This window comes from Heliangelus exortis, chromosome 11, assembly GCF_036169615.1.
Source record: "Heliangelus exortis chromosome 11, bHelExo1.hap1, whole genome shotgun sequence".
NCBI lineage: Eukaryota > Metazoa > Chordata > Aves > Apodiformes > Trochilidae > Heliangelus > Heliangelus exortis.
This window is the reverse complement of record NC_092432.1, coordinates 14,527,749-14,553,775: the sequence shown is the minus strand read 5'-3', so window position 1 is coordinate 14,553,775 and position 26,027 is coordinate 14,527,749. Positions and strand designations below refer to the sequence as shown.

Sequence of the window (26,027 nt, the reverse complement as noted above, 5' to 3'; positions counted from 1 at the left end):
CCTCACTGCAAAGACCCTGCTTTGTGAGCCCTGCGGAAAGGCTTTGCCTGCCTTTTATTTTGACAACTACTGCAAGGCTGGCTTGTCAAGCAAAGGAGTATTAGCTGTCTTCTCGATTTTTTCCCCCATATTTTGCTTGGGTCTATGACTGATGAAGATGTAGAGCAGTCACTGTTGCCATTGTATTATCCACTTGGTTATTTTCTCTGTTTCCCTAAGCCATATATCTTTTCTGTGCTCTGATGCTACATCCCATCACAGAAACAGTAAACAGACACAACTGGAGACCAAAAAAATGCAGTCAGATCAACAGAAAAGGAAAACATTTCTCTCTTTAGACTGCTTAGAGTTTTGTTTATATCTGCTTAAACCACGATCTGAGAGGAGAGATCTCTGCTGATGATACAATCCTCCAGCTCCATTAATTAACAGCTAAATGAATTTCCTCCAGTCTGCCACTTTCCTAAGCATCCCCAGGAGCTCTCCAGCAGAGAGGCAAGTCCTGACCAACCCTGGGTATTTCAGAAGGAAAAAGCCTTCTCATAGCTCCTTCACATGACAGAAACAGAAAGGCAACTCTTACTCCACTTCTCCTGACCACTGGCAAATGATCTTCAATAGCTCATGTTCTTTTTATCAGGAAAACACACGCTCTAATAATAGATTTGCCTTTTCTTCAGTCCACTTACTGTTATAATCCTGAACAAACAACCATCAAACCTAGGAGAAATTAAAGGCTGAAATGTATCATCTGTAAAAAGAAATAACTTTGTCCAAGGGTAACTGAGGTCTCTTCTTTTTTTTAAACTTGGTAGTAATGTTTTAGCCAACTGCAGTGTTTTTCATAGCAGCTCTGTAGTTCCATCAAGAGCCCTGCACTATGGAACTGCATTCCTATAACACTGTAAGGCCCTATCCATCACTTGGAACAAGAAAGGTTTGCAATTTTTTCCATTTTTCCACTCCCAAAGGCATCCTGAGCTCACAGATTGCTCCAGAGAACTGCAGGCAGGAATCCTGAAGGTAGCCAAGGATTTGAGGAGATTGAAATTATTTCACATTTATTTTCTCCTAGTTGACTTATTCTAAAAGAAGTCAGGAAAGAGGGTGATATGAAAAATGGTATGAAAACTATAATTTTGTAATGCTAATAAAATACTTTCCAAAGCAAAGTCCCAAAAGTAGCTCTTACCTTACACTCCGTGTAGTCTTTGAGAACATACAGCAGATAGATCAACCAGTTTCTCCTCTCTAGGACTGGCAACTCCGGTGCTGCAGATGTAAAATATGAACAGAATACAGGAAACCAGGCTGAAATCAGCAGAGAAGCTGGGCACAGCATAGGGATATCTGAACCACCCCATCTGTGAACACAACTAATTCAAGAGCTACAGTTGCACCAGGTGGCACAGTTAACGGGTCGATATTAAGCCAGGAGTGTGGATATACAACCATTGTTCAGTTTTATTTTACTTCTCAAACTGATGGATGAAACCCATTGTTCAAGATAGACACTAAATGAACCTCTCTGCAGAAAACTACCATCTTGAAACAGCTGAACAACTGGCTTCTTGGTGCAGTAGCCTGGGCAAACAGCTCCAAGCACCAGCTACACACAAATTTTCATCCAGCATTAGTGCTGGTCTGATGAAAATGGTTCTTCCAACCAAGCAAGAATCAGCCTGGGGGAAACAAGCCGGTTTTGCATCTTGGAATGAAGGCAGAAAAATCAGGTCTTGAAAATAAATTTCTTGGAGTAAGCAAGAAGGAAACGGGCAATAAACACAGAAGGAGATTTTTGGAGACGTTGCTGGTCTGAAGGTGTGCATAATTTAAAGAGGTGAGTCTTAGTTCTTTGAAACAGTGAAGAGACATCACAACAGGTCTGAGACATCACATGTCTCAAACATCACAGGTCTGAGACACTGTGAAGCTCCTGGCAGAAAAATCTATTTGATGCAGTGGAGAAGAAAGACTTGTGCTCCAGCATTTCAATCCAAAGGAGCTTGCACCAGTAATTATGGCAAATCACGAATGGATGTTGCTTAGCGATATTCACGTTGGGTTTAAAAGTTTTAACACGCTGCTGTGCATTTCATTAAGGCTTGAAATGTATTGCTTGTTACTAGTTTCTGCAGTTCAGATGCCAGTAGCTGAGAGGTAACCATAGCAACTGGCAAAGAAAGCTATATGTTTGCAAGTCAATATTAGGACAGAAGTGCAGAAGCAGAGGGAGGCAAGGAGCATCGCAGGAGCCAGGGCAGGAGCAAGGGCAATGCAAGCCCAAGACACCTTCTCCCAGCCCCACAGAGCCCAGCACCCTGGGACCTTCAGGCTCAGCTTCCAGCAACCCAGAGCAGAATTCTGGTATCACTTGAAGTGGTCTGCAGTCCACTCAGCCCCAAGAAACATGGGCGCACCACCAGAGGTAAGAAAGAAGAAACTCTGCAGCTGTAAGGCCTGAACCATGTCAGGGAATGTTACTGGTGCAAAGTGGTGTTATTATCTTCCAGAAATGCTGAGCTCAAGTCATGTGAGGACTGCACCTGCAGCAAGTAGCAAACGCATCTCTCAAGCATACCAAGCTCTCCCCCACAATTCACACCAAGTCTAGTAACACTGGGAGCACTAAAAAACAGCTAGCACGTCTTCTGCTGATGAATTTGAAAAATTTTGTAAAGCCATTCTGGTTATGTTGGATTTCTTCCTTAAATTCCAGAATGTTCAGCCAGATCTATACTAGAACTGGGATTTCAGTGTGCACACCAAAAATTTAAGGTCAAATACTTCACGAAGAAGGTTCAACTATCCCAAAAATAAATGGAAAAATCACAGTCCAAACAAAAAATAAAACCAACCAAGCTAAGGTTAGAGAAATGCACAGGGACACAAATGTTCTCAAATCCTGCTCTACTGTGCAGTATCTGGATCATAATAAATGCCATTTTAATATGCATGTTCCCAGATCAGAATGAGTTCTGATACCTTCATGTTTTCTATTAGTTCTTCTTACAGTGAAACCATGAAGAGCAAAGTTAAGAGGCTGCCTAAATAGCTACAAATTGATTGGAAAAATACCTCTCTATTTAATAAAGAGTCTGGAGGGCTGCTGTTCTGAAGTCCATTGACAGAATTATTAACAGATTTGCCACTACTTCCCTGTGTAAGTTATTACAGGTGCCAGGGATAGGCAGGCTGACTTTTCTGAGGAACACAGGACTTGGGGATGCTAGAAATGCACCAACAGAAAGCAGCCAGATTTGGGTGCTCTTCCTGGTGACACTATCAGATACAAAACACTGAACCAGACACTCTTGAGTGCTTCATGCTTTCTTTTCTGAGCATGGTTTTAAGAGCAAATGTTGCAAAGTCTGTTTAACAATAATGACTTCTATTAAACTCAAAATTAGAGTACACTTTGCTATTTTGTACCTACTAATACAGCTTAAAATTGCAAAGTCCTGAATCATTATAAGCAATGAAAATTATTTAAATAGGGATTAATCTCTGTTAAGACCCACTGGACATACCCCACCTGGTCTGCAGCCATCTGTATCTCCTTACTGGAAGTTTAAAAAGAAATAGCATCATTAATCATTAAAATATACAGCAAAGCTACCTGGCTTTAGTGTATTGCCAGCTGAGATGGTAAAGACTACAATATTTTAGAGCCTACATCAATGTTTTGGGCTAACATAATAGGACAGCACATGAGCAAGAGGATGGAACGTGTTAATTCTTAAAGGAAAAGGCTTTTTCACACTTTTAAGATCAGAGGGACATTCCACTCCACTCCCACGCTATGGAAACACCTGCTGAGAACAGGGCTGGGCAATAAGAACTGCTGAATGTCAGAGTGAATGCCAAGCAGAGTATCAAGCTGCAAAAGAAAAGGGTAAAACAAACACTGCCTACCTTCTGGATTCAAGACTGCAAAACCCCTGAGGAGTTACCTATAAAAGCTAGGCTAGAGAGAAAACAGAGAAATCAAAAGACACCACAAAACATAGAAGTGAACAGCATTCACATCTGCAGAGATTTGCTTCCCCCAGTGATACGCTGAGCTAAGGATAACTGCGTGGAATTGGGAAAACACATTGAGCTTTTACACTCCTAAAACTCATTTGGAATTAGCCACAAATCTGGTTCAGAAGACATTACCCTACTTTTTTCTTTTCTTTGTCCTTAAGGCAAGCAAGCTGAAAAAGGCAAACTATTTTGATGTCTTTCTTAAAAGATGTCTAGATTAATTCACAGATGTAAGTGAATCTTAGATCTGAATACAAAGCAAACACAAAGACTGATAGAAGAAAGCTGATAAGACTCCCTGAGCCTAGTCCAGGAAGAAAATAACAGTTGACCCCTTCTCTGAAGATACCCAGCATAAATACCATGAACCAAACCTTGTGTGGGACCTACAGAGCACAGAGAAGGAGAATGTAGAAACTGTAAAGCAATCAATTGATTTGACACAGTAACGCGTCTAATACTCAAAAAGGGGGTTGTGAGTAGTAAAGGATTATTACCAAGCTCTGTATTCAGATGCAGAGATCAGTAGTATGATTACCTATATGCCTCTCAACCATATCAATCTGTGTTTCTGTTCTTCCACAAAAGCAGTGAGATACCTACTCCTGCATTCATCTCCCTTAGGTTTGCTTCCTCAGCCTGATGATAAAAGCTGATTCAGTGCAAAAGGTTCTGAAAAGGAGGGAAATACAAATCCCTGGCTACTCAGGACTATAAGGACATGTAACAAAATAACTCCAGTGAAAGGAAATACAACAAACATTTTGTGCCTTTTGAAAGGATCGGTTTCAATCATCACTGGTCCTAACATCCATTCACTTTTTCCAAGTTTATTATTACCCACAAAATGCCTTAAAAACCACCCCATGCAAACGATGTGTGTCACTCAGCTCTTGCTGCATCAGCCTGAACAGGGAGGAACAGCTGGATCTGGCCACAGGGACTGCGAGGTGGCGCAGAAGAACCAAAAGATGCTTTGGCAGAACACTTCAGCCTTCTCAAGCACAAGGATGTTCAGGAACAGTGGAGACTCCATATGGCATCTAATGGTTTGCAATCTCACATTAATCAGAGCCAGGAGCATACACTGCCCCAAACTATTCACTCAGAAGATTTCTGCATGGAGAAAAGCCACTGAATTTGGCCTCACCAGGAGGAACTGAGCACATTGATCAAGTTCTCAGGCTGCCTACATGGCAGTTCTCCACTTTCTTCAATACTCAGCCCTTGAGAAGTTTCTCATAAGTAACTGCTGTGGATCGTACAATGACACACTTTTCTTTGTCACCTTTCACAGAGCCCTCACAAATAACCCAGGCACTGCAGGGATGCAGGGACTGCAGGTTAGCCAGTAGTAGTTTACACTATACACCAATCAAACAATGAGGGGGAAAAAAAAAACCAAACCATTATTTTCAGTAAATAAATCTGCTCAAGGGCCAGTCCATGAAAAAGCAGTTATCAAAAAACCTGGTATCTCCAGTGAAAAGGATTTATAACTTACATAATTACCTTTTAGCCTTCCTTTCTGGGATTACAAAAGTCCAGCAATGGCAACAAGGAGTCAGGAACTAAATATGCGATTAAATACCTCAGTCAAAAGACATGTCAGTTTCTTTGAAGTGTTTTGATTGAGTTCAAAAGGGAATCCACCTGATCCCCCTCTTTCTCAGTGGCCAGTGATTGATTGTACAACCCACTTTCAGTAATGTTATTTTTCTTTCTGACAATGCTCCTTTAAGGAAATCACTGGAGCAGAAACCCCGACAGAATCGGAGTGAGATCATCAGGTTTGTCTCTGTGCTGCGCTATCATCACTCTTTGCTTTGTTCATCCTCTTTAAAGATTTTCCTCAAAGGACTGCAAGAAAAATAATCAGAGTCATCCCCTTTTGTATAAACCTCCCTGGGAAATTATTTTGTGCTTGCATCTTCATATTGGGTAATTATAGCTTAGATACGAACTATCAAACAGTGGGGTTTAGGTTTAATAAAAGGATTTTGAGACTGCTGTAAAGAGAGAGGATGTAAAAAAGACCTGGAAGGCTCCTACCAAATTTCATAGGGGAAACAATTGCTAAAGCACCAGCTCTCCTCCACCCAAACTTAGTTGAAAGAGTCAGTGCCCCAGTTCACTCTCAGTCCCTCCAGCTTTGCAATCCAACACGCAGTGAGCCAAGCAAGCAGCAGCGAGAAGAGCCTGGAGGAGAACCAGAGAAGCAAAACATTTGAGAAGACACAAAGGAGACCAGACCAAAATCTATAAAAATCTAAAACATATCTAACATACAGCACAAGGATATTACAGAAAATCCTCAGAAAAGTAATTAAATAAAACAAATTTATTCTTTTTTTTTTTTTTTAATTCTGCAAAAGCCTCACAAGCCATGGTCTGGATCCACGGAGGAAGGTATGTGGGTAAAATTATCCCAAAGACATAACCTGGATCCCAACTCAACTGTCCCTTTCCGATTCAAATTAAGAACTGCATCTTGTAAATAAAACAGCATTCAAGCACACGGGTAGGTTCAAAACTAATAAACACAGAGGCAATTACCCAAGTCTCTATTGTGACCTTTTGCTATTAAAAAAGCAGCACCCAAATGAAGAATTTAGTGAAGTGCATCTTGCTGTGAAGCAACCAAAGTGGGAAGGCTTGCTACGGCGAGGCCGTGAGGGAGCAAGGTTATCATCTTCCACTGCCAGGCAAACCCCAAAGCTCAGAAGCAGGCTTGATTTTCTTTATTCAATGTTCATGTCCCACCTTAAAGTAATTCCAGTCATCAGCTTAACAACAAACTCACAGCAGTATGAAGATGATTCACCTTCTGCTGGAGGAGACCATCCATATCTGATAGGCAACACAAGAAAGTCTTCCAGGATGGACATCCCGCCCATCCCTCCATTCCCAATTCAGCCTCCTGGAGACATCTGCTGACATTATTGCCAGGGTGACATTTATTCCCACCTGAAGAGCCTGGGGAAGGTTCACTGCCAGGCACAGCTGTGGCTGCAGTCCAGCCTGAAGCCTGGTGCTCTCACAGCCATGTTAATTTAAAGTGGCAGGGAGGGAACCACAGAATCATAGAATACTCTGGGTTGGACAGGGCCCTAAAGGCCCCTTCTAGTCCAATCCCCTTGCAGTGAGCAGGGACATCTTCAACTAGACCAGGCTGCTCAGAGCCCCATCCAACTTGAAGGCTGTATGTTGAATGTTTCCAGTGGCACCTAACAGCCCTCTGGGCAATCCAGGTCAGTGTCTCACCACACACACAGCAAAGAATGTCTTCCTTAGATCTACTCTGAATCTCTCCTCTTCCACTTTAAAGCCATCATCTCTTGTCCTAACAATACAGGCCCTGCTAAAAAGCCTGTCCCCATCTTTTCTTATAGGCAATAAGATTGCCTCTGCAATACTCTTGCACCCTCTGCAATACTGGAGGGTGCTCCAAGGTCTCCAGGCTGAACAACCTCAACCTTTTCCTCTCCAGGCTGAACAACCCCAGCTCCCTCAGCCTGCCACCATAGAGGTTTTCCTCAGAGAGGTGAGGATGAAGCCAGCTGTGCAGATCTTCTTTTTGCCCTGAGCTTCACAAGTTGCCAATGCCAGGAATTACACTGCTGTTTGTAAAGCCAGTGACAGAGAGGTAATGAGTACCTCCTAAACAAAAATAATATTAAAATAGTAAGGCACAAAGTCCAATAGCTACTATAAAACAAATACACCACAGCCAAGAAATTGTATTTTCCAGAAGAATGTATGAATAATGGATGAAAAGCATTTTTAAGCCCTAATCTCAATGTCTTCAGATTTAAGAATAATAAGACTGCCTTGACAGTAGTGAAGCATCCTAAAAATTCCCAGCTAGTCTGGTGCAGAGACAGACTGAACAAGAAATCCTCCTCCTTACCCAGATATTCTCAGGCTTTTGTTAAGAATGTAGCAACATAAACACATTACAGCTTTGAAAGGAAAGTAACACAGGAACATTGGCCTTCCTACACCTGGATACATCCTTCCAGTTTGACAATTGAGACCTCATGTATTCAAAACTCAGTGATGATGAAAAATAACTCCAAAAGTCACCACCCAGAGGAGGTTGTACCTGCTGTATTTCACCCATTGTGTGCGAGTACACACATATATATGTGAGAATAGAAGTGTCTGTGTACACAACTGCTCAATCGTGTAAAATAGATATAAACAACAGAAAACAGAAGATAATCCTTTGCTGTCACCATTCTCTCTGTTCAATCCCCTTCCCTCTGTCTTCCCTTTTGCAAATTGCTGCTGAAACACTCTTAAATCAAACACTAAACCTGTATGGTTCCTCGTTATTTACAGTCAGCTGGGGTTAATAAAACTCATCATAGACAGCTCTGGTGCTGGCAAGAAAACCATAATTCATAGCTGTGATCTTCCTATCGTGTATTAATAGCTTCACAATACGCAGAGAAAACGGAGAGGAGGCTGAAAAACAGCAGCAGGTTTCAACAAAAAAAGCAACATTTCTGACTCTACACCTCCCCCTACAGGAGAATTAGCCAAAGCTACATAAAGAGCCAAAAATTCTATCTTAAAGCTGATTTAAACACCAGGGAGAAGACAAAAGAAATTTCTGGTGTTAGTTTACACTGTATAAATCTTAAAGATTTGCCAGTTCAGCCTTCGGTGGTTTTCCATATTTAAATCATTTATAGTCATGAGTTACTCCAAATAAAAATGTATTTATTTACAAGACAAACAACTACACTGATAATTCAATATAAAGGTCTCCTAGTAGGTGCTGCTCGTGTTTAACTTTAAGGTAAAATGGGAAGATCTGTAAATAAATACACACTTGTGGCCACTTCAGACTTCCCAGTGCCACAGCATGGCTCCCAGTGGCAAAACCAGTCTGGTTACTGGGAAATCTCTGTTAGCAGCACCAGGGTGGTGAGTTAGCACTGTGTTGTAGTCCTGACTCTGATGAGAGAAGAGAGTATTACTTATATTAGCACAGATTATCCTAACCATTACTACACACAAAATTTGAATCAAGCCTAATATTGCTTTATTTGAGTCTAAAATGTGATAAAACAAATAACACTGGGGTGAAATTATTAACAAATTAATACTGCACAAAGGAAACTGAAAATGTATAATCTGCATTTGCTTAAAAAAAATCAAAAATGAAAGTCTTTCCTCTACACAAGCCAATTTTGATCATTGTTGCTGACTGCGGAGCACTGAAGAAAAACAAGGATCTGAAAGAGCTTTTGCTATTTTTGCTTTTAAACGTGAGCTTGTCTAGAAAAAAAAAATGGGCAGATTTGCATAACAGCTCTCAAATCCCTGAGAAGGCAGAGTCTATGCCTGGAGATATTAAAGGATCCAACCCCTGGCATCGCTTCTCAACTGTTATCTGCTGCTTTTAAACCATCTTTTTCCTTCTTGATGCCCTGTGCTCTTGTAGGCAAGAAGGAGACGGAGCTCCCTCTGGGTGTCTGTCTGTTTGCCAATGCTGTTCCCAAAGAAAGGAGGCAGAGCACACCACCTCACAGGGCTTCTGAAAGAAGCAGCTTATAAATAGCACAGGAGGTCTGAGAGATTAACTGAGACTACCCACTGTCTCCTCCCACAGCAAAGCCAGGGATGGAAGACATTTCCCCCTGCAAACTAAGCAGCACTGGCTGCAGGCATATCCCAAAATAACCTGTGTAGCCAGCTTCTCAATAATTCCAGTATCAGGAGCACAGTAGTTTTGGGATTTCCACTCTAATCCTTCCTTTGGCTTAAATTCTTATGCTTTGTCTTTTTCTGTCCATGGCATCAAGTATTTTACATGGAAATTGAAACTAAAATCATTACATGGCATTTGTAGGGAAAAGCTTTCCTTCTTAAAAGCTGAATAAAATTACAGCAGGGAGAGCACCATGATCCAGCCCTGACAGGCTTTGATATTTCCCACTCAACAGGGAGGAGTACCAAGAACCTGTCCTCATTTCATCCACTGCCAAAGCAGAAGATATCATAGCTGGTCTTGCAAGCAGTTCAACACTTCCTACTGCGAGACCCTATTTTTTGAGTGTGCAAAATTATGCAGACTTGTTGCCTGAGGATAAAGTTTTCCAGGTCGGATCCTCATGACGATAAATATAAAAATGAATCAAGGTCAGACAGTGAATTAAATTGTGGAGAAATATGAGTAAAACGGTGACTAAATCACAAGACTTCTGCAGCATCTGTTCTGCCGATTAAAACCCCTGCTGCAAGTGGGACAGATCCTGGAAGGAGTGAGAGGACAGTCTCTTTGGTACGACAACTGTAAAACTGCTATGAAGGCAAGAAACCTCACTCTGATCTTGGTCACAAAGCTGGAAAATACTAAAATCCTCCACAAATCTAGCCACACTTCCCAAAGGCAGCTACTCCATGGCCATCCATATTTTTGTCTGTTTAAACTGAAAGACATGAGAGCTAGAGCGTCCCAGTCAGCGCTCACTCCAGCAAGTAGCAGGCTCTGGCCATGGAAGTGTTGCAGCACATGTGCTCAGTAACGCTGAAAAAGCAAGACCTCAAGTACTGGGGAACCCAAAATGTCTTCTTGACAAGCAAGTATTGTCTCTTAAGAGACCTAAACACATAATGCATGGTTTTGGTAGGACACGGAAGAACCTTGGAGCACCAGGAAATTTGTCTGTGGGAACTGATAGCTGAAGATAAACAAGACAACTGGCTGTACACTGAGTAACAGAGATATCTTTATTTTAAAAGCCCTCAGTGAGATGTTCCATTCTCAGCAAGTCCTATAATTTCTGTGCAACAGATGCCTCTGGAGAGCTGGACTACAGCCAACCTGAAGTTTACCACTAAAGATTCAAAGGCACCAATTCAAGTTCCACAGACAATGTAAACTCTGACATTCTTGATGTATCTCCCTTCACTTAAGTCTCTGAAAATTAAGACATCTGAGCCACCTGCCCTGGGCTGTCTTGATGGCAGAGGAATATGCATCCTTAGGTAGCAAGGATTACATCCCAAGACAGGTGGATGAGAGAGGTCAGAGGAATGGCATCAAATGGACTCTCCACTGACTACATACAGATTACAGGTGATCTGCTCACAGAGACGTATCAAGTCAAAAAGATTAATCCCAAGCTTCTGGAATTTGTTACTTGCTATTTTTATAAAAATATTTTTTAATTCACAATCGGAGAGGCTACTTCATTTGTAAGCAGCAAGACAACAGACAAACCTGAAGGCAAATGTTTTAAAATACAAAAGAAGCTTGCCTGGCAGTAAGGATTTTCCAATGAACTTCAAAAAACAAATGCACCCATTTAAATCTGTTCCTAAAGTATATGCTGCAGTTGCACAGTTACATCCTCTAAAACTGGGCTACCAAATTTCACCCTCCTCATCATCCTAATCCACTGCAATATATTTATTATCAAATTATCAACAGACACTCAGATTACTCTTGTTCAGGCTGAAGGAGAAAATACAGATTTTCCTCTTCACAGAGCTGTTTGACAGATGCCAAAAGGTGTAAAGTTAGAACTGAAGCCATGAACCTTCTGATTTAAAAATGAGTGCTAAAATTTTGCTGGGATATCAGGCTTGGCAGAAAAGCACCCCTGTGCTGTGATGCCAGCCAAGGATTCCCTGCTCCTCTCATCACAGATACTAAAGTGCACACACAAGAGGGCAGAGCTGTGCTGGCACATTCAGATTTAAATAGTCCCAGTTCTGCATGGTGCAGGGATTACAGGGCTGTTATTTTGGAGAGAAGAGGGTGAAATGAAGTATATTATACAATTTAATGACCCAAAACCACGACTTTCCTTTTTTAAAATCTCACTTTTCCAAACTAATAGCTGTATCAGACCCTGAACAAAAAACCCACAGTGCTGCTGCCTGCTTATTGCAGAGACATAACAGAGTCTCTTACATAAGACAATAATGTAATTACAACTAATCTATGTTATTTAGCAACCATTTTCTTCCCACAAGGTCGCAGGTTCACATGGACTGAAAAATCTGGGTTGCACATGTCCAAATGGCCACAAATTGGTAGGTACAGATACAGAGAACTGCATTTGCTCCCCCACACCCCCGACATTTCCACTAACATCTTTTCTTTTTGACACTCTTAAAAGTATTAATTAACTCAAGGGGGCAGCTTTTTATCTCAATTTGTCAGGCTGCTTCACTCTTACAAGTTCAAAGGCAGCTTTGAAGCTGGTTCAAAGAATGGATTTATACTGATTTAAGAAAATATACCAGGAATTCAGAAATTATCAGCTCTGCGAGCACAGAATCTACTCCTCAGGGTACTAAAAAGTGCTTTTCAGAGTGCTCAAGCCATTAAAATACTTGGAGGATCCCTTGAAATACCTGCAGGAGCAGCAGGGATCCCTTCAGTTCATCTGTGAGAGTGGGAGTCACCCGGAGAGAGCAGCAGTTTTGCAGGACAGATCATTGGAAGCCACTTACCCACTTCTACATAATCTCAAAGTTATTTATTATCTAACTGTCTCATTTCAAGACTGTTTTTCACCATAAGTGCTTCCTAACTAAAGCCAATAGCAGACCAAGTGAGCTTTACTGCACAGGCAATTATTTTCTATTAGAAGCCAGGCACTACATCCATGGCTTCAAGGATAAGCAGTCACATGAAAACACAAAATACTGACCTGGGATTTAGCTGGACAAGAACAACACAAACTTGTTACACAAAACTGAGAATATTTCAAGGTTCAAATAAACAAAAGAAACTACTCTAAGATGCAAAATACCATGTCATCATCTATCCAAAACACAGGTTTCTGCGTGGTACAAGTGTGGTGACTTTGAGCCACAATGAAGAACACCCTCATTACCAAAGAGTTTAATAAAAGGATAGAAGCACAGCTTGAAAACACACATATCCATTACATATTTCCCTACTTCTATTAAGGAATTTATCTGCAACAGCCAAATCTGGTGTTATTTACCAAGGGACACAGAGCACTTGTGTGTTGATTGCTGAGAAACTCATTTCATCAGCTGTTTTCATCTCAGGTCAGTAACTTAAGTTGTTGAAAGGGAGATGGTAATAAAAGCAGAGGGAACTTCATTGCTTCCCTTCCAAAGACTCAGCACAGCCTCACAAGACATTTTTGCTACTTATGCTCATAATCACATGAGAAGTGGGACCCGCCTTAAAAAAAAATACTAAGATGAAGACTCACAAGCTTTCAAACATCCAGACACCTGGTTTATTTTACAGAAGTGCTCTGTTGTGAAGCCTTGAGGATGTGAAATGCCCAGTGGGCAGGATGCAGACATAGCCACAGGCTATGGCCAAAATTTCTCCCATATATCTTGCCTACACCCTTTAGTACTAGCTTTAGGAGCACCCTAAGAGGCCCAGTAATATACATGCATTTATACAGTATTTTTCACCTGATGTCTCCTAATCTTCTGTTAACTGAAAATCTGCAGCATCCAAATACCACCATCAAATATTAGAATGATCTTATGGTTGACTAATATAAAGAAACAGAAGTCAAAGTGTTTTGTCAAAGCTCACAGTTAATCCAAGGCAGAATTCCTTGCTTCAAGCCCTAGAAAAAAAAAATCTACAAAGCATCCAAAAAATAACCCAGCACCCAGGCCTGAGGAGAACACTTAATCCCTGCTAATCCTTTTACAATTCACAAGGGGAAGATTTTCACTTTGAAAATTATCTACCTGACCCTTCCTTGGGTAAACGGAGGAGGCTGGTAACAACTCCCAGTTCTCCTTGGTCACAGTCTAAAGGATTTCTAGCCCGAGTTCTTCCCAGTGACTCAAGTGAAATCTGTTTCATTTTGCTTGAGTGTGTTCATTATAGTATATATAGGATTCTATCCTGTTATTAAAAAGCCATCACTGCATTTCAGAAAATCTGAGGTTTAGTATTTGAGAAGAAATCCAAATGCATTTAAAATTGTTCCCTTAGCCTCTGAACTGTTATTAGACTAACATGATCCCAGAACCTTCTTTCTAAATATTTTTTCCCATGATAAAAGGAAATAAATTCAAGATATGTTCCATAAAATTAACAGTATAAGCTGCTAAAAGTACCTCTCCGGTACAGTAATATAAGTTACTACAAAATTATTTGATTGGCAAAAGGAAAGTGGAAAAATGGGAGGCAGCCTATTTCAATTCAAAACCAGTAAAGCATTTTGGTAAATATCTGATTAATTTAAAATGCAGAAAGGAGATAAAAACCCTATCTCAGCAGGCTGATATTAACTCTACATCACTTCAAGGAAGAGAGTTACCTTTATTCTACCATAAATTGCTTGGGGACAAAACACCAACACAAGGAGAGATGTGGATCGTGATACAGCAACAAACGGAATTCATTTGCAGAGCAGCTCTCTCCACAGGGGGTAAAGGACAAAATAATGAATGGTTTTAGCTACTAATGTGTCAGCTGCTGAATAATGGTTGTGCAGCTACAAGATACACCAAGGGGTTTGCCTTCTGCTGGTTAATTTAGATTGTTAGATGTAGAGATTTCCAACCTGAGAGCTGCTCACAGCACCTTTCCCTTACTAGCACCACCATCTGCTCCAGGCCCTTGGTATGATGTGTTGAATGTTCCTCATCTTCCTATTGAGCTGACCTGCCTGGGAGACAGACTCTCCCAAATCCCAACCTTTGGGATGCCAACTGGTCCCCAGATCTGTTTCAGGGATGTTAACATGAAATGCTGCTGAGTAGGAGAGAGAATTCCTCCTTCGCAGCCAGGAACAAGCAGCCCTTTATCAAGCAGCAGGTGGGATCTGGAGATGCAGTCCCACCAGGAAAACTGCAACCCCCACAGCTCGTTTCCTGAACAACCAAGAGGACATCACGCACACTCAGAAGCAGGAAGGCACCTGACAGACAACTTAACAAGCAAGCTGGCAGAGGCACGACAGCTTCTACCCAGTGCACCTCCACGGCTTGTCTGTAAGCCTGATGGCCCCATCTTTCTTCCTCAGCTATTCCATTTGCTCATAAATTACGCAGAGTTGATTTAACAGACCTCAGCCCACCAGGAAGAAGTGCTGGCGTGACAGGCCATCTCTTGGCAGACACAATCAGTTTGATCCCTCTACAAATCTCTTAATCTAGAGAACCACAAGCATAGACTGTCCTATAAAAACAGTGCAAATATCATAGATGGGACTTGCATGATGGGGCAGAGTAAGGTGGGGGTTACTGAGGATGACATCAGAGTCATGATCTTAATAGAAAAGGATGGAGAGGAACTTCCTCATCAAGGAGCGAATTAGTGCTTCCATGGAAGCCATGCTAATTGGTTCAAAGTAGTCATCCTTGCTCTAAAAGAGCTGGCAGTCAAAATAAAAGTAAATTTTGGTTTATATTTACATGCATACAGACCTGAAGCAGCAGCAATCATTTCCTGCCAGCAATGTACAAAAGAGGCCTGACTTGTGCAAGCCACCAACTGCAGGACTACATCAAGAACCATCTCCAGGACACCGACACTCTGCTCAAGTGCTGGAATTCTCCTGCCAGAAACTGGGACCATGCAATGTTGGCCTCACCTCCCAAAAAGAAAAGCAAAGTGGCTTCACCAGCTTCCCAGGGCCTACATCCAAGACAGAGAACCTCATCTTTAGGCAGAAACTGTAATGTAGCACTCAGATGCCAAAGAAGCTCCTTTGTTAATGCCAGCATTATCACCAAGGCAGGCACCATCACAAGGAATTTAGTAACACAAATGATACCCTCCACGTGCACACTCTGACAGGCACATCACACATTCAGGGCAGAAAAAGGTGGAAAATCAGCTTCCCTAAATTGAAAGGGAAAAGCAGGACTGTTTCTGATCTGTGACTATACTGGGATTACAGCTACACTTCAGAGTTCACTCTTTGTCATAATCATAATTGATGGGGCTCTCCGGACACCTAAGAAAGAAAAATCCACACAAAAAAACCTCTCCAAGTCTCATGCTAGGCAGGTGCGAAAGTCCCTACGGAGAAGAGATCCACACTAGAAACACAAGCACGGATCAGTGCCACAGAAAAGGAAACATTTGCTGAGTGGAACTGGGACCAGTCAAGTCACAAGAGTGAGAGAGGGGGGAATAGGAGAGGCTGCAGCACCAAAAGTGCTGCAGAATCCATCAGACCCCTTGCAAAACATCAAGCTTTCGTCAAACATTCTGAATCAATAACTGAAATTGTTCCTGTTCCAGTGCAGACTCACCCAACATTTTAAAATGACACAGTTGAGTTAATTAACACTCACTTTCAGTATGAAAACAAAAACAAAAAAGTAAACTACATCTAAAACCAGTCACAACCTGTCTAGTTCCAATTCACTTGCAAATAAATCCCTGTTACTTCAAAACTTAGGAAACCTGACATGAAGAATCAAGGAGACACAACATTAGTTTCCCAAGATCATTTCTCCAGCAAAGCATCACTCCAAAGGACCTAAAACAACCAAACCTTTCTTATTATTTAGAAAGATAAGTGAGTATCAAACTCATTAGCAGCCCAATGAGTATGTGCACAACAAAATCAACACTACCTTAGGTTATAAGCAAACGTGATGCTGGCTGCAGGTGCAATACCAGCCAGCAACAGCCAGTGATCACATAGACTCCAGAAAACAGTACTTGTCAAAGTACTTCAGAAGCTTATTTCAGTACTATCACCTAAGAACAAAACTATGAACCTTCACTCCAATAAGTCTCATCCTTTTCCAGTGCACATTTATTTCTTACTGGACAGCTGCACATACTGTAAAGAGATGTAAAAAACAACCAGACAAAAATCCCACAACTGTTTCTTCAAACAAACCTTTCTTGCGATGGAGTCGGGCAGGTTCTGTAGCTGCTGGCAGTGAAGAAACCTGAAAAGACAGAAAAAAGGGAGATTAAATATATCAGGCAAGGCTTCTGGAAGATCTGTTCTACAAAATAATTACAAAAAGCAAGTGGCAAATCACAAAAGAGGGCACAGAACCAGTGTCATTGCTGCTAGAGAGACTTCCTCACCATAAGTGGAGAGATTTCTCTTTGCCAAGGTAGATAAAATAAAACCACTTGTTTTACAGTCCATTGCTGCTCCCTAGGCTCACTGCCACTTATTAGGATTCTATACAGTGATTGCTACCTTAAAAAAAAAACCAAAACAATACAGAATTTGAGCATTTCAGATGCTAGTTAGAAATCACACAGGAAGATGTTCAAAGTTTTCTTATAAAACATTTATAAAGTTAACTAGAGCAAAGTGACTTCAGGGGAACCATTAGATTCAGTCTACCCTGATTCTTTATGATGTTTGGTAATATCCTCTTACTCTGCTCTTTGCTGACTGGAGGTGGGGTGGACCAGAGATGTAGGAACCTGAGATGTAGGAACAACCCAGATGTATGCAGGAAAGCCTTTTATCAGTTTTGTTTCTTATTAATTTCTATTGGTTTGTACACTTTTTAGATTCCTGTTGTGAAAAGCATAAAATTGCCAACCTCAAGCAATTCCTCCTCTGCAGCAAGAACCAGCACAAAGCCTCTCACCCCGTTTCACCTCTAAATCCTGCTATTCAGCACTGTTAGGACTTTCCTGTAGTTTCTCATACTCGCCTCTCACCTGAATAACTTTCTGACCATCCTTTCATCCAGATCACCTCCAGGTATGCTGCACAACACCCCAGGCCTGGTACAGATACCCACAGAGCTCCATTAACGACCACTCTCCGCCACACACAAAAAAGGGCATTTATTCCTTTTTTCAACCCTCACCTTTTAATCCGATTTTTTAAATACATTTATTTTATTCATTTATACATGCGAGGACTCTTTCTGCCTTATTCCAAGACCATTTATTTTCCTAAGAAGCCACTAATGATAAGAAAACAGTAAGCGGGACATAGCAACTCCAACTGAAGTCCGAATAAGGCTCAACTTCCGTTTGCAACACCAAGTCCGCAAGAATTACAATTTCACTCTTCAAAGCACGCCACGCCACGCCACGCCACGCCGCCCCCCCCCCCCCCCCCGGCCACCCTTCAGCCACACCGCGGCCCCCTCACCGCTGCGTCCCGCGGCTCCGCCATGTCCGCGGCGGCCGGAAGCAGGGCCCGTTACCATGGTTACCCACCACATCCGGGTTGGCTTCAGCCCTGGCGTGATGGGAAGGTGGCGGTGGCGGCGGGAGGACCCGGCAGGTTACCCCTCACCGCCCCGGTCAGTCCTGACCCCGGCCTCCCTTTGTTACCAAAAACACCAAAGTAACTAAGGAAATAATAAAATATACGTTTATTAGGAAGGGTTTATCCGGTTCCTCCATCCTGGAAGGGGAACAAGGCCAGTGGTGAGGAGAAAATCCCCGGGCCTCCCTCAGTCAGGCCGTGCCGCCGATGCCCCTCTGAGAGCACTCAGGAGGCTGCAGGGATGCACGGGGGTTCCCTTTTCTGCTTTTTTATTTTCCACAGAGGAGGATGCAGAGCTCCCTGCAGCAGCAGGTGGGGGTGGGGACCATCTTAAAAACGGGCACTTGCTGTGGGAGTACTGGAATGCTGGAGGAGAGGAACATCCATGGATTGCTGCTACAAAATGGGGCTTTAACCATCATTATCCCAAAGCTTGCAAACAAGCACCAAGACACCACGGGCCAGATTTCCACAGGGCTGGAGCCTGCCCAAATCCTTCCAATACTGAGTCTGGGGGGGATGGAGGGCAAACCCAAGGCTCAGCATGCTCTGGAAGAGGACGTGGCTTTCAAAAGCAGTTAACAGATGAGTGGGGTACGGTGCTGAGCCAAGGGGAAGCCTGGGTACCCTCCATCTGAAAGGTAGAGGCAAACAACTCCATACACCTCCACAGTCCTGCTCTGTCCCACCCTGGGGGAACTGGCAGGAAAAGTCATGGGAAAGCACTGGGAAAGCAGCTGCATGCAAATCCATGGGGCAAATGAGGCATTGTGAGGGGAGCTGCAATAGAGAACACGTACAGGGGGAGAGCACAGCATGGCTGCAAGCATTGGTGTTCCTCTTGGTGGCAGCTGGAGTGACTCAGAAAACAGCACTTTGCTGACTTGCCTGCAATCTGTGGTTTTCCATGTGCACACATTCCCCCTGGCAGCGTGGCAGAAAGCTTTGAGGGCACTCGCCTGGCGCAAAATACCACAGAAGGAGTTCCTATACAGGAGTAAATTTAATAAAACCACCACCAGTTGTTTACTTTAACATAGCTCTTGTTACAGAAATCATAAAAACGGACTCAGTAGCTAACTCATGAGTTCTTTCCCCTTTTTAATTGAAAAATACCCCGCTGATTGTAACTTCTACTGCGCTAGATGGAGTGTTAAATATTTGCCAGGACAGTACGCCCAGTAACTGAGCCCAAAACAAACACAAAGACAATTCCATCATCTTTCCTTTTCAATGTTACGACTCCATTATAATGTAAGTGAAACTTAAACAGCAAGGAAGGGTCTGTTTGACAGATGAAAGGGGGAGAGAGAGGAGATCCACAGCCAAAATCTTTCTGCAAGTCTTTGGAGAAGTGATGAAGAATACTCCTCTTTTTCCTGCCTTGGAATTTAAAATAAAAGTCTATACATACATACACACACACACACACACACACGCACGCACACACACACGCACGCACACACACACATCCTCCTCTGGGATCAGAGAGGAGCATGGATGGGAACAGGCAAGTTGGATTTCGGCAGGTAGCAATCCAGAGCCAAAAAAAGGGCAAAGCATCCTGAATCGCAGTGTACATCAGGCACTAAGGCAATGCACAAGGGTTTACCAAGCCTCAGGGGACAGGGAAACACACACAAAGCCCTGGGTGTAAAGAAACTGCAGGAAGAAGAAAAACCCAACTTCTGTGGTAAAGCCTTAAAAAAAAAAAAAAAAAAAAGAAAAGAAAAAAAAAATTTAAAAAAAAAAATTAAAGTAAAATTATATATTCACTACACCAGCACACACTTCCCCCACCCCATCCCAGAGAAAAAAAAAAAAATGAAACAAACCAAACAAAACAAAACAAAAAAATCAAACTGAAAGAAAATGCACAGCAAATAGACATAATCTTGAAGATTTTTAAAGAATAAATATTTTTTGTAATTAAACATTATGCAAACACGTGCCACACTTGCTCTTTGTCCATGCATATGCGCTATATACAACTTTGAAAAATACTGTGTTGTCCTCTTTTTGTTTTAAAAGTCATATACAAAGGTTGGTTTATTTTTTTTCCTTGCTGTGTACCCCCCTCCTCCCTTCCCCAAGAACCATCTTTACAGCGAGCCAAGCAACATTCACCTTGTACTTGAGTGGCAGAGAGGAGAGGGGGGGGGGTGGGGGACAGGAGAGCAACCTCCCCTTCACCAAAGTACAACAAAATGGCTGTTTTGGGCATGAAAAGCAGTATCAAGAAACTGGTTTAAATTTTCATCTGTACTACACACAGGAAAAAGAAAGACAGAAAAGAAAAAGGAGTCGGCTTGGAGAATGAAGCTACGTTACAAGTTAAAGTTGGAGGGTTCTGTTTGTTTTTTTTTAGTGCATCTGTCACACTTATTGGCCGCCTAGAATACTGTTGTACAATGGTTTACCTAACTTTTTTTTTTTTTTTAATTATTACAATATAATTTACTTAAATTTTCTGTTAAGAAAACAGAAGCCCGGTACTACAGACCAGCAGTGTAACAGGCGCAGTGCCTCGTGTGTGTGTGTGTTTTACTGGGGTCGCATGAGCACTCTAGAGATGGGAAAGGTTTCAAGAGTTCATTTTATGCAGGGCCACCCTCAGTCCTCAATATACTCCCACAGGTCCTTCTCGTAGCCTTCATGCACGTGCTGCAACAAAACCCTTCGCCGGCTCTCGCAGTATCTGTGGCAAAGAGGGAAGGCAGAGGAAAGGCAGGTTAGGAACCACGGCCCATCCCCAGCACCCTGGAACACCAACTGACCTTAAACCTAGCTTCCATGAGAGACCTCCCCCATTAACAGCACTAATTAAGACTTCAGTAACTCCAGTCACTCAGCTCCAGGTCCCTGGCTGAAAATAACCCCAAAGCCTCCACAGCTGAAAAACCTCCACTGAGTGCTGGAAAAGGAAGCAGCAGCAGCTGCAGTTTGCAAAATGCCAGAGCAGGAGGTAGCAGTGATAGCCAGAAGGGGATAAAGTTCTCCTCACACATGGGCTGGCACCTACTCCCTGAGCCCCATCAAGGCAACAAAATCCAGGAGCTAGCTGGGCAAAACCTTGGGAGCACTGAGCCAGCTTTATTCTCCTCCACAATCCCAGCGGAGAGGTCAGGCCACCTGCAAGGGTGATGGGCCTGGCTGGAGCCCAAGTTGTACCTCACACAGCAGCTCCTGGGTCTCAGAGGAGCACTTCACTCTGCAAGGTTTTCCCACCTACACTCACTTAAACACAGCCAGCTGCAAATAAAGCTGATCCCAGAGTTAGGTACAGTCTGACCAGTATCAATGACACTAAGGAAAAGTGTTATCATAGGAACATATCAGAAGATGCCATGTTCATTTTGACAAAAATCTTGATATAAAAGATAAAGCAGAGAAATGTTTAAAGTATTCAGGTTCCAAGGGCAAGTTACAGATAAGCAGTAGGTGTTTCCGGATCTAACCCCTTCAAGCAGCAATGCTGAAGTCTACATCATCTTTGGGTACAGAGGGGACAAGCCTCAGTAACAGCTCCCAAGGCCCCAGGTACAGCTGCATAGCCAGGTCACTGTTTGGCAGCACCCACCCTAGAGAGGTGGAAGACTGGAACCCAGGAGCCAACAGCCAAGTTACTGATTCCTGCAGGGAATTGTGCAGTTCTGTTTCTGGGAGCGTGCATGGGCCCAGGCAGCACACAAGGGGCTCTCACAGGTGGGAACCTGGCTTTCAGGGCAATAGCCAAACATCCCTCTGCTTGCCAAAGGGGGCATGCCCCAGCAGGAGATCCTAGCAGAAAACTATCTAGGATCCCAGTGTATGCAACATGTAGGCAGAAATTCCTTGCCTTAACCCACAGCCCTCATGCTGCCAGTGCTCAGAATCCAATCAGAGCACCACATTTATCCAAACAAAACCACTCTGGTTCTTCTCATTCCTATCAGCTACTGCAACAGAAATCACCCTAGACAAGGTCCCATTGATCTGCTGCAGCATGTGACAGCAAACATGCACAGTTTCCATTTTCCCAACTTCAGTTATTTTGCTGCTGGTCACAGGGCTTTAAACCTGTTTTCTAGAAATGTATTTGCAAGCTAAGAGATTGAAACAGCTGAAACCAAATTAGTCAGGAGGTCAGTTCCTGCAGCTCCCCAGGGCTCCCACTCTTTAAACCCAGCTCAAAAACATCCTTGGTCCCAGTCTTGCATCAATTCACTGTAACCAGCACACAAGGAACACCGTGCAGGACACGATTAAGACATGACTGAACCAGATAATGAGGGACCTGTGCAGGCTTGACAGATGCATACTTTCTTCCCAGAAACACAAAGTCAAGGTTGGTATACTGTGTTTTCAGGCAGTTCAGACTATATTAGGTTTTAATTTCTTCCGGATAGCCAATATCACTCCTAGAAGATGATTCTCTTTCAGAGGCCTTAAGTGACCAAGCACTTTGAGCTGAGGTGCCTACTTAATCATCCTCTTAAAAGGGTAAATTAGAAGACGTCACAGAAGATGTCTGGCAATCTTGTCCAGTCCTAGCCACACTGCCAAACTATAGCATCACACTTAAACAGCTACTTCCACTCCCCACAGCCCCTCTGTCACTATGGCTCACCCTGCCTGGGCTCTTACCCCACCCCCAAGACAGGCGTAGCAAATATAGTGATTCTGGCAAACTGCCTGAAAAAGGCAAGGCATAATCCTGTGACTCATCCACATCTACAGCTTTGCGTTTTTCCGCTGTACAGAAGTCCTCTGGGACTGTAAAAAGCATTTGGCATTTGTGTCACCTGAACCCCAGCTCTTATGTTCTCTTCCACCATTGGGAAGGCTGCTCTCTCCCTCCTCTTCTGGGTGGCTTTTCTACACCCACTATTTTTCACAAATGGACCCAGCAGATAATAAAGGAGCTGATTAATAAATAAAGGAGCTGATTGCTCTTATGGCAATTCATCCTAGGCCAAAGCTGCCAGCTGGGAACAACAAAGTCACTCCTTGTTCTCCACACTCCGTAGGTCCTATCTTGGTCCTTGCCATCCCCAGGTGCTCCTGCTGTGCAGGAACAGCAGCATATGAAAAGCCATTGCTTTTGGTTACAATATTTTTTCCCTTATGGGGTTCAGTCTTGTAGCTATAGCTCAGCAGAAATGATGCAAGGCAGAACCGGGAACTTGTCCCTGCAGGCTGTCACCTCCCCTTTGGGATGATTCCTGCAAGAACCCAAAAACATGCTGCCAGCAGCTGTGTGAGGGCTTCACAACTGATGATTTCAGGGGCTGGCACAGGACACAGCTGCTGCTGTCCTCGGATGCCCAAGGAGCAGCTCGTGATCACAGTGCATGGCAGAAAGCCAAGAGCAAACAGCTTCCCAGGGACAGGACTCTGGGGAAGACTGTAGCTTGGCCAGCACACATGCCACCACCTGTGACATGGGATGGAGATACAGGCACTCAGGCTGCTTTGAGACAGAGAAAGCAAAGACAAACCTGTACTTATCCTGTACTTTCTGCTTTATGTCTTGCAGTGAATCTTGGGATATATCTCGCTCTAGGTACCCAGAAAGCACCTCTGTGGCATTCTCTAAGTCTGCTTGGTTATTCTGCAGAGACAAAAAGAAAAAAAAAGGCATATTTTTGGGGTGGAAAGGAAGAAAATTTTCTTCAATCCAACTGCAGTTAAGTTCTGAAAAAAACCCACAGAATTAGATATGCACTATATGTAATGCTCCAGGAACCTGCTCTGAGCAAAAAGATTGATAAAGCTGCAATTTCTTCATTTGATCAGAAGAGAATCTGCGTATCTACCTGCAAGACATATCTTCATCAATTTGCAATGCTCTGTCAAGCCAAAAAAATATCCTTTCCTAACTATTGGTCAGTGAAGCACAAGACAATTCATCTCCCATTCTCTCCCCTCTCTGTCTACTCTTCCTACCAGCACTGGCAAGGTCTCTACTGACTCCTGGTCCATGCCCAGCAGCACCAGAGCAGAGTTTTCCCCAGCATTCAGTAGTTCTGTGTTCCCTTTGCTGAGTGTGGAACCACATCCTGCTTATGTTCTGCACCAGGAGCTGCAAAGGACTGTCCTAAATCATAAAGCAGCCAATTTAGCTTCACCTGCAGAGCAGGCTGGACCTCCCCATTTAGACTTTCAAGTGCAATTTTTCCAGTAGTGTCCTTGGAAAAAAACCAGCACCGAATGCCAGATTTAAGCTCTGACCTGGCAAAGGTTGAATTAAGACAGAACCTCAATCCCTTTCCTGTTCCAGAGGGCAGTAGTTTGTGACTCCGCTTCCTCCTCCAGCACTGAATGCTACATGATACCCAGCAGGGCCTCTAATGTTTGCACAACAGAATATTACAACAGATTCAGTTTTGTACAAATTGTAAATCCCTGTTTCACCCAGCTTCGTACTCTGAACTCCTGACAACCTACCTCAAAGATAATGGACTGATTATTCTTTTTGAGGTAGAAGGCAAAGACGTAAGTGTACATGAGTGTGGCACGACACTGGCAGAGGACGTCGACTGCTTTCTTCAGGAACTGCACCTCGATCCACGACATGTTGTGCTGCTGCATCTCCTCCATTTTCTGCTTCACCTGAGCATAGAGCTTGTGCTCAAAGCGCAGGCTCTGCATGTGGTTCATGTAGCGGTTGCAGTAGAACAGGTACCTCTGCAGGGCTGCTCTGGATCGCTGTGTTAATTCCCATTAAGGAAAAAGAAAACAAATAGTTAAAACACAGTAACGGATGCAAGAGACAAACCTGCCAGGAGGCTCTTCCTGACCCTGAGAATGAGCTTCCTTTCCAAAGGACATTGGCCAAACTTCAATGGCGCCATTAACCCTGACACTGGGGGCAGATGAGAGGCCAAACCCACCTCAGCTCTGTCACACAGAGCACTTCCCCAGCTCAGCTGTGACCTCCTTGCTCACAACCTTGCAAGTCATTAGAATCACATTGCTAAAGCCTGATCAGTCACAGCAATTTGAAAGCCACGAGTCACAGCAATATGAATTTCAGCAATTCAAGTCACAGGATGTAAATGCTCCACGTGCCACAACGAGAGGCTTTTTTTTTTTTTTCCTGTGGCTAATAAGGAATTCTAATAAAACAATTACTGTGCTTGTGTTAAGAGGGCAACCTTAGGTTGTCCAGGCGACACTGATTATAGCACAGGGGAAAGACACCATGTGCTACCTTGTATAAGAGAGCCAGGATGACTCAATACACAGCCATTAATCTTATTTTCTTCCCACAGACAGATCAGCTGGGGAAAAAAAAAAAAAAGACAAAGGCAGAACACACCAGCCCAAGTCATCACTATCATCTGCAGGAGGAGGGTCTGTATTTCTCATTTTGGTCCTTGGCTATAAAGGTACTTCAACAGAGATGAAGGAAATTGATTTCTGCAAGCTGCAGCCCATAGTATGCAACCTCTCCCATCAAAGTGGGTTTGGCTCTTTCCATATTCACAAAGCAGTTTCATGAAGCTGCATCTTCACCCGTGACTTCTGTTATGTCAAGCCTTCAGGTATAGTTACTGAAGCAACAGCAGCCCAGTGTTCTGCTGTGTACACCTCAGAATTTGCATGAAGAACTTGGCAGTAAAGAGCATTTTATGAAGGATGCAAGGACCTCTCAGATCCACAGCATCACAGCTTCATGTGAAGAGATGCTATAGAACAGGCCATGGCAGTATGACAGATGACTGAGTTAGCATGTTTTTAAAATAGGGTTAAAGTGACTTTGAGTGTTTGTTTTTTGGTTTTTTTTTTTCTGACATGCAGCAAGAGTCTAAAACTGCTGGG

General features: G+C 43.1%; 2 protein-coding genes across 10 annotated transcripts in view; both read right to left on the bottom strand.

The window, feature by feature from the left end:
• BBS4 (Bardet-Biedl syndrome 4) overlaps positions 1–19,961 on the bottom strand; it is a 40,864-nt gene extending 20,903 nt beyond the window's left edge. For 4 of the 9 annotated variants that reach the window (XM_071754834.1, XM_071754835.1, XM_071754837.1 and 1 more), the window contains exons 1-4: positions 19,658–19,961; positions 18,102–19,625; positions 16,869–16,920; positions 1,193–1,272 (exon numbers count right to left, since the gene is read on the bottom strand). In XM_071754834.1, coding sequence (XP_071610935.1) covers positions 1,193–1,272; positions 16,869–16,920; positions 18,102–18,125 — 156 coding nt within the window. In that variant the 5' untranslated portion in view covers positions 18,126–19,625; positions 19,658–19,961. Of the gene's footprint in view, positions 1–1,192; positions 1,273–16,868; positions 16,921–17,113; positions 17,187–18,101; positions 19,626–19,657 lie in introns of those variants that run through there. The other 5 variants (XM_071754833.1, XM_071754838.1, XM_071754841.1 and 2 more) reach the window with 5 other exon arrangements.
• A 150-nt stretch (positions 19,962–20,111) lies between these two features.
• Positions 20,112–26,027, bottom strand: part of ARIH1 (ariadne RBR E3 ubiquitin protein ligase 1) — a 59,919-nt gene continuing 54,003 nt past the window's right edge. The window contains exons 12-14 of the mRNA XM_071754832.1: positions 24,651–24,911; positions 23,702–23,814; positions 20,112–20,919 (exon numbers count right to left, since the gene is read on the bottom strand). Coding sequence (XP_071610933.1) covers positions 20,835–20,919; positions 23,702–23,814; positions 24,651–24,911 — 459 coding nt within the window. The 3' untranslated portion in view covers positions 20,112–20,834. The remainder of the gene's footprint in view (positions 20,920–23,701; positions 23,815–24,650; positions 24,912–26,027) is intronic.